The sequence below is a fragment of the Panthera onca genome, chromosome B1, assembly GCF_046562875.1.
Source record: "Panthera onca isolate mPanOnc1 chromosome B1, mPanOnc1 haplotype 2, whole genome shotgun sequence".
Lineage (NCBI taxonomy): Eukaryota > Metazoa > Chordata > Mammalia > Carnivora > Felidae > Panthera > Panthera onca.
The window spans coordinates 146,118,065-146,133,456 of NC_138342.1; the positions used below are offsets into that span (position 1 = coordinate 146,118,065).

At 38.3% G+C, this 15,392-nt stretch overlaps 1 protein-coding gene across 2 annotated transcripts in view; it reads left to right on the forward strand.

Moving 5' to 3' along the window:
• The first annotated feature begins 3,451 nt into the window (after nt 1-3,451).
• Nucleotides 3,452-15,392, forward strand: part of CLCN3 (Cl-/H+ antiporter 3) — a 96,905-nt gene continuing 84,964 nt past the window's right edge. Inside the window, exons 1-2 of one of the 2 annotated variants that reach the window (XM_078445607.2) lie at nt 3,452-3,989; nt 14,515-14,690. In XM_078445607.2, coding sequence (XP_078301733.1) covers nt 14,531-14,690 — 160 coding nt within the window. In that variant the 5' untranslated portion in view covers nt 3,452-3,989; nt 14,515-14,530. The remainder of the gene's footprint in view (nt 3,990-14,514; nt 14,691-15,392) is intronic. The other variant, XM_078445609.2, reaches the window with a different exon arrangement.

Below are 15,392 nucleotides of genomic sequence, written 5' to 3' on the forward strand. Positions count from 1 at the left end.
ATTCTCCTGCTGGTTTTTTTTTTTTGTTTTGTTTTGTTTTTTTTTTAATTTTTTTTTTTTTTTTTTATTTTTGGGACAGAGAGAGACAGAGCATGAACGGGGGAGGGGCAGAGAGAGAGGGAGACACAGAATCGGAAACAGGCTCCAGGCTCCGAGCCATCAGCCCAGAGCCTGACGCGGGGCTCGAACTCACGGACCGCGAGATTGTGACCTGGCTGAAGTCGGACGCTTAACCGACTGCGCCACCCAGGCGCCCCTCTCCTGCTGGTTTTGAAGAGGTAAATTACTATGTGGTGAGAAGGCCATGGAGTTAGGACTTGAGGATGGTCTCTAGGAGCAGAGAGCAATTCTGGTCAATAGTAAGAAAACAGAGACGTCTTGCAATAAAACAGGGACCTCAGTCCTATAACCAGAAATGTACTGTCAAAGGACCCTGATTAAAACGCTTTTCTGTTATATACAACTATCAAAAAGGTGTTGAAACTAGAATATTGGTGATATTAATGTTTATAGAGTGCTATGTACCTTGAAAATACAAAATATATATGTAAGTCAGATATTCATTACTCTCTTGTACTGGAGGGCCCAAGAAGTGTACAGTCAAAAGCTCTGGTATACAATTTACAGTTTAATAAAAATTTGGTAGGGAAGCAAAGAAGGTTATCTAGCATATCCCACTTTTTTATATATGTATAATATCTTTGTATATGCCTAGAAAGTTCCTGGAAAGTTCCCCAAGACACTTAATTGTATTTTTTTTGTGGACAGTGACACTAAGATTGGTCAGGTTGTACAGGACACCAACTTTCAATTTGTATTTTCTGTATTCTTTCAAAATATTTTAACTCATTGTATTAGCTTCCTAAGGCTGCTGTAACAAAGCAACACAAACTGAGGAGCTTAAAAAAAAAAAAAAACCCAGAAATTTATTTTCTCAGTTCTGGAGTCTGGAAATTAGGGTGTCAGTAAGGTTATGCTCTCTTTAAGGGCTCCAGGGAAGAATCCCTTCCTTGTTTCTTCCAGTTTCTGGTAGCCCCAATTGTTCTTTAGCTTTTAACAGCATAACTCCAGTCTCTGCCTCCATCTTCACAGAGTCATCTTCCTGTCTTTGTGTCTCTTCTCTTCTTATAAGGTCACTAATAATACTGAATTAGCCCATCCTGATGACCTTACCTTGATCACATTTGTAAAGAACGTATTTCCAAATGAAGATGTATTTAAGGGGGAGGGGAGGAATCTTTTGAGAGGACATGGTCAGCCTATAATAGCCATGGCTCGCTCTTAATTGAAAACAACTAATGTGCGACATACTACAAGAGGTCCTTCGTCTCTTTAAAACATCAATATAATGAAAAATTGGGGGAGGAGCTCTTAGAGATTAAAAGAGATTTAAGAAACAACTGAAATGCAATGCTTGAAACTTGATAGGACACTGGTTTGAAAAAATAAACTGCAAAAGAATTTTTTGCTTAACAACTGGCAAAATTTAAATATGGACTGGTTATTAGATATCAGGGACTTATTGCTAATTTTCCTAGTTGTGATAATGGTATTGTTCTTGTGTTGGGGAAGTTGTTATTCTTAGGAGATGCATTTTTTTAAAACTTGTTTAATGTTTATTTATTTTTGAGACAGAGAGAAAGAGAGAGGGAGAGGAAGGGGGGAGCGGCAGAGAGGGAGACACAGAATCCTAAACAGTCTCCAGGCTCTGAGGTGTCAGCACAGAGCCCAACAAGGGGCTCGAACTCAGGAGCTGCAGATCATGACCTGAGTTTAACCCAATGCCTTAACTGACTGAACCACCCAGGTGCCCCGCAATTGCACGTTGAAGTATCTAAGGGTAAAGTATAATGTCTGCATCCTAATTTTCACATGCTTCAGGGAAAAAAAAAATCCAAATATAAATGAAGCAACTATAGCAGAATTTTTGAATGTGACTGATCCTGTCATGCCCATGATTAAAAAGTCTTCAACTATTAAGTTGAATTTTTTCTTCACAAACGTTAAGTTTTTAGTATTTATCAAAGATGTTAAATGAACAACCATTGCGTATGAATGTGCAATGTACTATTCTATTAAGTTTTCTGGATGTTTGGACACTTATTTATTTTTGAGAGAGAGAGAACGTGAGCAGGGGAGGGGCAGTGAGAGAGGGAGACACAGGATTTGAAGTGGGATTGGCGCTGACAACAGAGAGCCAGATGGGGGACTCAAACTCACCAATCCTGAGATCTTGACCTGAGCTTAAGTCAGACACTTAACCAACTGAGCCACCCAGGCGCCCCTGGACATTTTCCGAACAACTTGGAGAAAAAAACTACTTACAAACAAAACTTTCCAACCGTCCCTGATTATCTAAGATAAGGCATAAACTCTTTGGCGTAACTGCTGACTTCTGCATCATCGTCTCAAGTCATCTCTCCATTTTACATCTCGCACACTATATTCAACGCCAGGATAACACAGAACTTCCATTTCTTCCTCCCTTACGTGAAATTTCTACCAGATACTGTTTGTTTTCCCCACCCCAACTCCTGTCCCTCAACTTTTTTTTTTTTTCAAAATCCAGGTATCAACTCTTCTGTAAAGATTTCTTTCCACATTACTCTCTCAGAAGGGTGCTCCTTTTCCTGAGCAGTCATTCTTTATTGCACCGGAATATAAACCCCTTGAGCCCAGGTGTCAGGTTTACTGAATTTTGGCTGGTACACGTTACTTTAATAAACACTTACCAAACTAAAATACATTCAATTCGACCATGTAGAAATTGAAATCGGATTACCCATTTTCTCCAAAATACTTTATTTCCAAGCATTATTTTTGAAACTGCGTAACGGCTAAATTTGGGTTATCAGTTTTCTCTGCATGTTTATCAGGCATATAACCCTCCCCCCCGCCCCGTCCCTCCACCACGACATATAAGGCGAGGTAAGGCCGCCGCTTTCCCTGCTTCCGACCTAGAAACACAGGCAACATTTGGTGCTTAAGGCCATTTCCCTCGTTCTGTTTTAGAAGTAGAGCTCGCGGACGGCTGCTTTTGCCTTTCGCTTTTGGCGCCGAAGCTTGCCGGGATTTCACGCGCTGCTCCGGGTCTTCTGCCGGCGTGGAATTGGGAGCTTCCGAGGATGCTGGGTACAGCGCGCGCCTGCGGCCTTCTGAGAATGCTTCCCCCAAGGCGGCCACCTCCTGTCCTTTCGCGAGGTCACCAGAGGGGCAAATAGCAAAGCGTGAGTGACGTGAGCTAATCGCCAGGAAAGGGTTTCACACCCAGCGCGGCCCCTCAGGGCTGGCTAGCTCGCTTTGCTCCTCCTCCTGCCGCCCCTGCTTCGGCCCGCCCACCGTTTCCACATTGCCCAATGGGTGCCGACGCGCCTCCAACCGCGGCCGGTGGAGGAGGTATTCGGCGGCCGGACGCTGAGCGGCCGTTCACGTCAACGCGGTGACGTCACGCGTAGACGCACCTGTCGGGCTCCAGACTCCTGCTGTTTCCCTTCCCCTTCCGTGGCTTGGGGCCGGTGTGGTCCGGAACCCCAGCTCCTTTTTACAGTGCCAGTTCGCCTGCGGCCGGGGAGTTGGGCTGCGTAATGAGGCAGGAGGGTGTGGTGGGCTGAAAGGCATTCTACTTCATTTGCGAGTTGGAACATGGATTCAGTTTTAGTCTTTTAAGAGGGAAGTGAGGTTGGAGATTTTTATTTTTAATTTTAGGTGGAAGCAATTGACTTTAGGGCCCTCCAAAGGAAGCGGATTTAACTTAATGCTGCTCCCGTGTTTGGAGAGGACAAAAAAAAGGTCCTACCCGGCAAAATTTTCGTAACCTCTTCGGTAGAAAACCCAAGGTATCTTTTAAATCGCAATAGTTTTCGTTGTGTGTGAAGCTTTCTTCAGGTGGAGCTCCCAGGGTAGCTAGGTTTTTAGGTTTGAAACAGATGCAGAATCCAAAGGCAGCGCAAAAAACAGCCACCGATTTTGCTATGCCTCTGAGCTGCAAGGTGAGTTGCATTGTATGAGTGAAGATTTGTTAGCTGTTATGTTCACGGATTTTGGGTCAACTGTGATGCCAGGGCTCTCATCTTGGTTTATCTTATAACCGAACCCTACATGATGTTAAACCTTCCCTGATTAGGTATATTCCCTCGAACATTCTATAAGATTTCGCCGGTTTCCTTTGGGAACCGTCGAAGGACCTTTGAATAGAGTGGAAGTAGGTTCCAGGAAAAGATTAATATTGAACTCAGAGATTGCGTTTTGCTTGCTCTAAAATTGCCCAAATTTAAAGTTAATACTCAGTTTTTCTATCTTTGGTCTAAATTTATGTGTATATCAAGACATAGTTTGTGTGTATATATAACATTTGTGTTTTGATATTAAACTTGGATCAGAAACTACCTTAGAATCTCAATTTTGCATATAATATACACTTTATTTGTATAGCACGTTAAACTAGAGCACATAGAAAATTACCTATACATTATGCTTACGTTTAAGATTTGTGAGATTTCTGTTTCTTTTGGATAAAAAAAAAAGCCCTTGTTTTTGAGAATTGAATCACCCTTTTCTTTTTTTGGTAATTCAAAACTTCAGTTCTGCAGACTATACTATAAACTTTTTTGAGCCATGCGATTTAGTTATTGCAGCATCATTGTGGCTTTTGTCATTGATTGTTGAATCTTTTCAGAAATGCTTTGCTTTTCATCTCTAAACAGTTTAATTTACAAGATTCTTTTCTTGAGGTCGGTATGAAAATAATCTAACTGATGTCAGTCAATTTTACATGCCTTTGTGAGTCACTAGAAAATACTGTGTAGCTCGAGAGTACACATAGGAGTTAAAATGCTAGTGTATGTATTGTTGATTTTCGTCTTAAAAGGTGCTGCTGCTGACTGTTGCTACATAGTATGACTTAAAAACCAGGTGTGTGACCTACAGATATTTGGCAGACCGAGTATGTTTTAATGACCTCTGGTTGATACGAGCAGTCACTGTTGGCAGAATCCATGGCATCCCCCTCCCACACCCTACTTCCCATACTCTTCGAAGACTGATTGTTTGCTTGGAAATTGGGTCAAATTATTTTAAGAGATCAATAGAAATGTATAGTACTTACATCTTGGAAATTGTGTTTTAAGCATGTGATTTCAGTCATACAAAGTTCATTACAAATGAAAAAATCCAACTTGGTAATGGGTATATACAGTTCAGGGGAACAGAATTGCTGAGGTTATGGTTTTATATTAATAAATTGGCTGTTTTCCAGGTCATGTTGGCGATAGGCTTTCAGTTTCCTGTCGTGTGACATGTTGGTAATAATTTTCAGACCACTCACGAAGCCAGATTTGATCTCTGTGGTGGGTCAGATATCAAAGCAGTATCCTGTGGCATTTGGCCACTCTCACTGCTTTGTAGAACCTTCATCTAAGTTTCTAGTCAGACTTGACAGCAGTGATCTAAAACATATAATATGATATAACAAGTGTTAATATTTATTGAGTGAATTCTGTGGTTCAGATTCATTCCTAAGTGTTTTTTTGTGGATTATCTCAATTATGACACCAACCCCATGAAGTAGGTACTTTGTTTTTCCATTATACAGATAATGGAAACTGAGGAATAGAACAGTTATTTAACTTGCCCAAGGTCTCAGTTAAGTGTCACAACTGGCATGATTTCAGAGCTCTTGCTCTCAATGGCTGTACTGTATTTCAGGTAAGACTAGTCAAAATGCCAGAAGAAAAGTTAGGATGAGAGATACGGCACTATAGGTTCATTTATTTTTCAATTATAAAAGTAATGTGAGGGGCGCCTGGGTGGCTCAGTCGGTTAAGCGTCCGACTTCGGCTCAGGTCATGATCTCGCGGTCCGTGAGTTCGAGCCACGCGTCAGGCTCTGTGCTGACAGCTCAGAGCCTGGAGCCTGTTTCAGATTCTGTGTCTCCCTCTCTCTCTGACCCTCCCCCATTCATGCGCTCTCTCTCTCTCTCTCTCTCTCTCTCTCTCTCAAAAATAAATAAACGTTAAAAAAAAAAAAAGTAATGTGAAATTACAGAAACTCTGGGAAATAAATTTTTGAAACTTTCATTCTATTATAATGAACTTTTTGTGTGTTTTTCATATGCACATTCACATGTGTATATATATTGTAGCTATGATTTATTTTGATTTTTAAAAATGAATGTTCTTCAGTTAAAGTACAAAATGTAGGACCAACACATGTTGAGAAACTGCCCATTTGTATTGCTGAAATACAGAGAGATTTGATCTGCAACTTTGACTGCAGCCAGTTAATATTTTTTGCCCTTTTGAGTAGTTGAACAGTTTCTGTCCTGTAAAATCATGAAAATTATTTAGTCTTCCACAGCATCTTTTTGTTGGATTATTGTTTACCTTTCTTTTTTTCTTATAGTCTAAGCCTTATATTTGTGTTTTTACTTTTAAAATCATCTAGTATTTAACTTTTGAATGACTAAAAATTTTTATGAATCTAGGAAACTTCAGAGTGTCTACTTCCTTTAGCAGGTTATTCATTTAATACTTCTTTTGAAGAAAAATGCAAGCACAGCAGTTTGGACATGCAGCTAACTTAATAGTAGAGAAAATAGCAAGTAATATTGCTTTGGGGAGAAATCAGTTTCATTGTTGTCATATCTTGTATGTGGTAACAATACGTATCAGAATAAATTCTGTGATGTTCTGACCTAAGTTTTATGATGTTATATGGGGCGGAGGGGTCATTCTTTGGTAAAATAAATTTGAGAAGCTTTTCACAGATTTAGTGTTTACTCCAGGTTTTCTCAAGAGCCATATGCTGTTAGCCATTACAATTCTAGAATGGGGTATGCTTTATTACCCAAACTTATTTGACCATGAAATCTTTTACTGGACTTGTATTCTGTATACATACTCATCTTCAAATATTTTAGTTGCCTTTTTGGCTCCATAGCATGATTCATGTCAGTAGTTTTGCTTCAGTTAACTTCTTCTCCCATCTCTGCCCCATAAAATCCCACTTATCTTTTAAGGTTGAACTCAGTTGTGTCTCTTCCAAAGGAGGCTTCTCACCTCAGTTACACTGAGATGAGCTCTTTTTTCCAAGCTCTTATAACACTACCGCTGTTTTCTGTGATATCTGTCATATATTGCCTTTTATTGTATATATTACTTTATAGGAAAGTATTTCAGCATTGCTTTCAAGGACAGTGTATAATGCAATTTATGCTGAACTTTACTGAAAGCTGTAAGGCCTATACAAATATGCCATTAATCAATAAAAATTGTCTATTTTTTTTTTACAATGTCTGATACATTAGTAGGTATTCTGTAAACATTAGTAAATGAATGAGTGATTATATTGAAATTCATTGTCACATTTTGATTTTTGACCAGTACTTAAAAATACAGTTAAAATATTTATACAGTTATGATATTTATATGAGATGCTTAAAGTATTTATATGAAAATGCTCCTTACACACAAATGGCTACATCAGTCAGCGTTTTACCTCTGCTATTATGCTTGTGAAACTTTTGCCCATCTCTCTAGTTGCTAATATTTGGGATTTTCATTTCTTTTTTCAGTGATAGTGTACCTACTTTTCTATTTAGCTTACTAGCCAGCCAGGTAGCTGACTGATACACCTTTGAAACTTAGCCATGATCCTTAGCTCTACCCAGTCTCCTTTCTGAGAGAGGTAAAACTTGACTGGGAGCTATGGAAAATTGGTGTAACTACTTCAGGCTGTGGGTCCCTTAGCCACGAATTTGCAGTCTTCCTAGTTCTTCTTCCCACCCCCCAATTCAGGTGGCATACTACTTAGTGTTTGCAGTTTGGGTGCTAGATTGATGCACTGAATGAAGGGAGCCACTCCCCTCATTGTAGTCTGGCCTTGTATAGGACTTAAAGCTTACATATCTAATTCTATAGTTGGAAAGAACACTCTGATCTTGAGTCCCATAAGATGTAGAAGAATGAAATTTGTTCTTCCAGCTGTTTTGAATCAATTAGTCAAGTCAGAAACCTAGCAGATCTCTTAGATTTCTTCACTGTTCCCCACAGTTTATTGTTTACCGCATCCTCTTAAATATTTTTCAGAATTCTTTTCACTCCATATTGTGATGTCTTAGGTTAATTATGCCTTCAGTATCTCATATTTAGGATTATTCAGGGTTCTACTGGAATTAGGGTTACCTAACTCCTCTTTCAGCCTTTTGCTCTTCTAATCTGTCTTCCATACTGCTGCTACTGTTGCCTTGCTAAAATTCGTATTTGGTCATGTGGTTTATCTTTTAAAACTCTTAATGGTTTCTCTTGTGTATAAATGAGTAATTAAGTTCCTTAGCACAGCATATGAACTCCTCCCTTTCTGATCTGGCCTATGTCCACCTCTCCAGCTACTCTCCAGTCCCTTACCTCTTATTTAAGCTACCTAAGCAGGTTTTATTATTATGGTGCTGTGTTTTTGCATGTATTTTTTTTGTTTTTTTTGTTTTTTGTTGTTTGTTTTGCTTGTATTGACTTTCATCTCATAGTTAGCCCAGTTCACTCATCCTAATCCTTCAAGTACTCAGCTCAAACATTCCCTTTATTAAATGTTCACTTTTAAGGATGCCTGGGTGGCTCAGTCGGTGAAGCATCCGACTTCAGCTCAGGTCATGATCTCACAGTTTGTGGGTTTGAGCACCACGTCAGGCTCTGTGCTGACAGCTCAGAGCCTGGAGCCTGGTTTGGATTCTGTATCTCCCTCTCTCTCTGCCCCTCCCCCACATATGCTCTGTCTCTCTCTGTCTCTTAAAAAATAAGTAAACGTTAAAAAATTCTTTTAAATAATTTAAAAAATGTTCACTTTTAAGACTTTTCCAGGTAGCATGCTTATTCCTTTTCAGTGTTATCAAATACCTCCTATATACCTTTCCTGTGATATTTATCATACCATACTGTAGTTATTTGTATGTCTTTTGCCTTCACTGCTTTGGGAATAGGGACCATATTTTACTCATTACCCCAGCACCTGTCTTGTGCCTGGTACATGATGGGTACTGAGTAAATGGTTGTCAGATACATTCACAAGTGACTCTGAAAACTAATTTTGGCTACAAGGGAGATGACAACTGAGATAGGGAATGTAGGAGAACAAGCAAGTTTGGGACAAATACTCAGTTTCGTTGAATTAGAGTTTGCATAATATCCAAATAGAGATGTACCATCCAAATAGAGAAGTATTTGTTATTTACTCATAAGTATTAATTGACCCATCAAGATTTTGTAGATATAGATAAGATTATAAAATTTATATGGAAAGGTAGGGGCACCTGGGTGGCTCAGTGGGTTGAGCGTCCGACTTTGGCTCAGGTCATGATCTCACAGTTCATGGGTTCGAGCCCCGCATCAGGCTCTGTGCTGACCGCTTGCTCAGAGCCTGGAGCCTGTTTCAGATTCTGTGTCTCCTTCTCTCTCTGCCCCTTCCCCGCTCATGCTTTGTCTCACTCTGTTTCTCAAAAAGAAATAAATGTAAAAAAATTTTTAAAAAATTTATATGGAAGGTAAAGTAACTAGAATAGCTAAAGTAATTTTGAAAAATAAGAATAAAGTGTGAGAAATTAATCTATCCAATTTCCAGCTTATTTCAGAGCTAGAGTAAGCAAGACTGTGTAGTATTGCTGAAGGTATAGACATATAGATCAGTGGAACAGAACACAGAACTCTGAAATAGATGCACACGAATATACCCGACTAATTTTTGACAAAGGCAAAAGAAAATAAAAACAAATCAGTGAAAGATAGCTTTTTTCAGCAAATACTGCTGGAACAAGTAGGCATGCAAACATCCACAAAAAAAAAAAAAAAAAAAGAAAAAAGAAAAGAATACCCAAAAAACGAGGAACTTCAACCTATGTCTTAACACCTTATACAAAAAGTCACGCAAAATGGATCATGGACTTACATGTAAAATGTTAAACTTTAAAAATATAGGGATGCCTGGGTGGCACAGTCAGTTAAGCATCTGATTCTTGATTTTGGCTCAGGTCATGAACTTACTGTCATGAGATTGAGCCCCAAGTCAGGCTCTGTGTCGGGTGTGGAGCCTGCTTAAAATTCTCTCTCCCTCTCCCCCTGTCCCTCCCCTGCTTTCATGCTCTCTCTTTCTCAGAAAAAAAAAAAGAAAAAGAAAAAATTTGGAAGAAAATCTTTGGGGGGTAGATTTCTTAGATGACACCAAAAGCATAATCAATAAAGGAAAAATTTATGAATTCAACTTCATCAAAATTAAATATTTTGCTCAGTGATAGACCCTGTTAAAAGGAAGAAAATCACAGGCACCCAGCTAGCTTAGTCAGTGGAGTATGTGACTCTTGGTTTCAGGGTTGTGAGTTTGAGCCCCACATCGGCGTAGAGAGTACTTAAAAAGTACTTAAAAAAGTCAAGCTATAGAATGTGAGAAAATGTTTGCAAACGACATATCTGACAAAGGACTGGTATCTAGAATATACTAAAGTATAAAACTCAGCAGTAGAAAAGCAATCCAATAAGAATATGGGCAAAATATATGAACTGTCATTCCACTAAAGAGGATAGGCAGATAGCAAAGAAGTACAAAAAAGATGTTCAACATGATTAGCTACCAGGGAAATGCAAACAAACTGCAGTGAGATATCACTACACACCTATCGGAATGGGTAAAATTAAAATTGGTGACAACGGGAAGTTCGGGTAAGGATGTGAAGAAACTGGATCACCCATGTATTTATTGTTGGTGGGAATGTAAAACTGACAGTTCCTTAAAAAACTAAACATGCAATTACCATATGACCCAATTAATGCACTCCTTGAGTTTTATCCCAGAGAAATGAAGACTTGACTGCATACAAAAACCTGTACATGGATATTTATAGCAGCTTTATTCATAATACCCAAAACCTAGAAAACCAGATATTCTTCAATGGGTGAATGGTTAGGTTATGGTACATCCATACCATGGACTACTACTCAGCAATCAAAAGGAAAGAACTATTGATAAATAGAGCAACCTAGATGAATCTCTAGAGAATTATACTGAGATCATGACCTGATCCAAAATCAAGAGTTGGGCGCCCATCTGATTAAGCCATCTAGGTGCCTCAACATGTTCTGTATCTTGATTGTACCATCAATGTCAGTATTTGGGTTGTGATTTTCTGTAGTTTTGCAAGATGTTACCATTAGCAGAAGCTGAGTAAAGGGTACACAAGATATCTCTGTATGATATTTTACAACTGCATGTGAAATCAGAATTATTTCAAAAAGTTGAATAAAAAAATACTGAACACTTAATATGTGTTAGGTACTATGCTAATGACCATCGATTATGGAATATTGAACAGAAATGGACACTGTGCCAGATCTCACGATATATTCTAGTTGGGAAGACAGACATTAAATAATCATGTAAATAAGTATAATATTACAACTGTAGTAAATGATATAAAGGAGAGAATTAAGAGCTAACAGTGAAAATTTGACCTAGTTTAGGGAGATTTGCCCAGGTAGTAAGTAGGTCAGAGAGGCTTTCCTTATTAGTTGCATGACTTTGGGTAAGTTATTTAAACTCTGTGCCTCAGTTTCCTCATCTGTTAAATGAGGAAAATAATAGTACCTAACCTTTAGGATGATTATATTTAATACAAGTATAAACAAGTTAATTTTTGTCATGTTAAGGTTAATGCTGAACATCTAATAAACTGTTTAAGAGGTTTTTTTGAGGGGTGGGGGGAGGGTGCCTGGGTGACTCAGCTGGTTAAGCATGTGGCTCTTGGTTTCAGCTTAGGTCATGATCTCATGGTTTTGTGGGTTTGAGCCGTATGTCAGGCTCTGTGCTGGCAGCACGGAGCCTGCTTGGGATTCTTTTTCTCCCTTTCCCTCTGCCCCTCCCCTACTAGCACTGTCTCTTTCTCTCTCAAGATAAATAAACTTTAAAAAAAGTTGTTTTTTTTAATGTTTATTTGTGAGAAAGTGTGCTCACATGCACAGGTGAGGGAGGTGATATGTAGCCTCTAACTAACATTCATTGATGTGTGTTATCACATGTCTTAAGCCCTTCTAGTCTGATCATGAGGTAAAGTGATGAACAGAATGTTTGTATTCATTCCAAAATCTTAGCATACAGGCTTTGATACATCAAAATTAAAATGATTCATGCTTATTTTTTTAAAAGGCTTTTGGCTATTTACTCAAGAGCCACAATATTTAATTTGATTGCCTTATGGACCCTGCAAAGTTCTTCGCATGAATAGTTATTTTCAAACTATTCTAACATTTACCTTAGATATAAAACTCTTGCTTTAATTAGTACACACAAATCTCAGTAAGTTATAACAGGCTGTCTTTGGTAGAGGTAACTATAAAACATTAATGAAGTTGCAAAGCGATAACTATGCAAGTTTTCTTTGTAATCCATGTGCTAAATCTTTGGTTATTCTCCCAGGGCCAGATTAGTACTGTTGTAGAGAGCATTTGTTTATTGAAAACTGAATACATTTCAGTTTTTTACCTTTTTTACCTCATTGACTGAATAAACAATTTGACATTTTATATTTATTATTTATATATTATGTACCAATGATTATGCCAGATGCTGAGAATAGAGACATGCTCTTGAGTTCTCAAAACTTCACCTTCTCTAAAGTAGTCTTGAAGTTAGGAAACTTATAAATCTGTTAAAAATAGTTTTTTAGCAATGTTTTATTTTTCTCAAAAGAAGTGTACAATCTCTACAAATAATTTTAATTGTTATAACTCTGAGTTTATTTTTCCCTGTGCAGAAGGACGGTTTACTGAGGACAAGAGATTGTCTTAAAACACTTCAAGTCTTCAGTATTAAAATTCAACACTAAAGGGGCACCTGGCTGGCTCATTTAGTAGAGCATGTGACTCTTGGAGCCTACCTAAAAAAAGAAAGAATTCGGCACTAGGATTGGAGTATGCTCAGTGCCATTATCTTTTATTTTCATATGTACTTATTATGACATACCTATTAAATTCTTGTTTTACAAGGCTTACTGGTTTGACTGCTTTTATGACTGTATCATTCAAGTCCCACACATGATCCTTTCAAGTTTATTGGTGATGTTTTGCACTCTCCATTTAGATATTGAGCAAGTAAGTAGATGTATTTTAAAAATCAAACAATTTAAGAGCAATACTGTTTTTAGAGTAAGAACAATGAAAACATAAGTATGTTTAGTATTATCTGCTTTGAAAAAATGAAAATTGTGATTTAAATTTGAAAATGATGAAAGGAGGGGGTGCCTGGATGGCTCAGTTGGTTGAGTGGATGACTTCAGCTAAGGTCATGATCTTGCAGTTCACGAGTTGAAGCCCCACATTGGGCTCTGGCTGACGGCTCAGAGCCTTGAACGGGCTTCAGATTCCGTATTTCCTCTGTCTGCCCCTAACCCACTTACACTGTGTGTCTCTCTCTCCCGAAAACTAAAAATAAAAACATTAAAAAATAAAATAATGAAAGGAGAATGAAATTCATATTAAAATTTAAATTACAGCATTTTAGGGGCACCTGGGTGGCTCAGTCAGTTAAGCATCGGACTTTGGCTCAGGTTGTGATCTCATGGTTCATGAGTTCGAGCCCTGCATTGGTCTCTGTGCTGACAGCTCAGAGCCTGGAGCCTGTTTCAGATTCTGTATTTCCCTCTCTCTCTGTCCCTTCCCCACTCACACTCTGTCTATCTGTCTCTCTCAAAATAAACATTAAAAACAATTACAGCATTTTTTTTAATTTTAATTTTAATTTTTATTTATTTATTTTTGAGAGCAAGAGAGTGCACAGGTATTCATCAGCATGAGCGGGAAAGGGGCAGAGAGCAAGGGGGACAGAGGATCCAAACAGGGCTTTGTGCTGACAGCAGAGAGCCTGATGCAGGGCTCAGACTCATGAACCATGAGATCGTGACCTGAGCCAAGGTCAGACGCTTAACTGACTGAGCCACCCAGGTGCCCCAAATTACACCATTTTAAAATTAGTATTTGGATTTAGTAAAATACTCAAAAGAGACAAAGAATTTGCCTTTTAGACCTGGTACTTTAGCCATTTTGTTCCTTTCTCCTGTAGGCAACTTTTCTTGGAAATCGCTCCAGTGATCATCTGTATTTACACAAGCCATTATGTACTGTTTTTCTTCCTCTTCCCCATACCCTCTCCCCTGCTTTTTTTGGATAACTGCCCCCCCCCCCCCCCATATATATTGTGGTATACCTAAAACACTTCTTTGTAATTTTTTAACTTAACAACTGATCTTGCGGTTTGTTTTGTATCACTACATGAAGAAATTCTTTGTTCTTTTTTGTAGCTGCATAGTGAGAATAGAATTAATAAATCATCCCAAAAGACTTAGTAGAGTGAGCTATTGTTACAGTGAATGAACTTAGTATTTTTTTAATACAGAGTTCAGAAGTTTCTTTTTGTTATGTTAAACTAGGTGATTTTTATAATACGCTGGGAAAATGTTACAACTACTTTTTCCTCTTTTTTCAGATAATCAGAGAGCTAAATGGAGTCTGAGCAGCTGTTCCATAGAGGATACTATAGAAACAGCTACAACAGTATAACAAGTGCAAGTAGTGATGAGGAGCTTTTAGATGGAGTAGGTGTTATTATGGACTTTCAAACTTCTGAAGATGACAATTTGTTAGATGGTGACACAGCAGTTGGTAAGTTTGTCATTGTAACTTTTAATGTTTGTAGTAATGTCCACTAATAAATATATACATTATTTTATTGAGGTTGAGTTTTTGGGTAGCTTTTTTTATTTTTTAATTGAGTTCGTTCATATAACGTAACCATTTTAAAGCTTTCAGAGGCAGATGGATGGCTCATTTAAGTGTCCGATGCTTGGTTTCAGCTCATGTCATGATCTCAGTTTGTGAGTTCAAGCACTATGTCTGGCTCCAAGCTGAGAGTGTGGAGCCTGCGTGGGATTCTTTCTCTCCTCTCTCTCTGTCCTTCCCCTGCTTGCACACTCTCTCTCTCTCTCTTTCAAATAAATAAACTTAAAAAAAGTATTCAGTTCATTGGCATTTAACACATTTACAGTGTTGTGCAATTACCACTTTTATCTAGTTCCAAAACATTTTCATTATCCCCAAAAGAAAACCTTGTATATGGGTAAACTTAAAAATTTAAATGTAACATAATATGGAGATGTATACAACTGTAATTGGAATCCTCAGACAAATAGAACGTAATAGGATAGATACCCAGAAAGCGATTTATTATGAAGGATTGCCTCTCATGTTTGTGGAGGCTGAGTTCTACAATCTGTCATCTGCAAATTGGGAGCCCAGGAAAGCTGGTGTATTTCTAGTCTAAACCCAGAGGCCTGAGAACCAGGGTAGCCAATGGTGTGTGCCAAG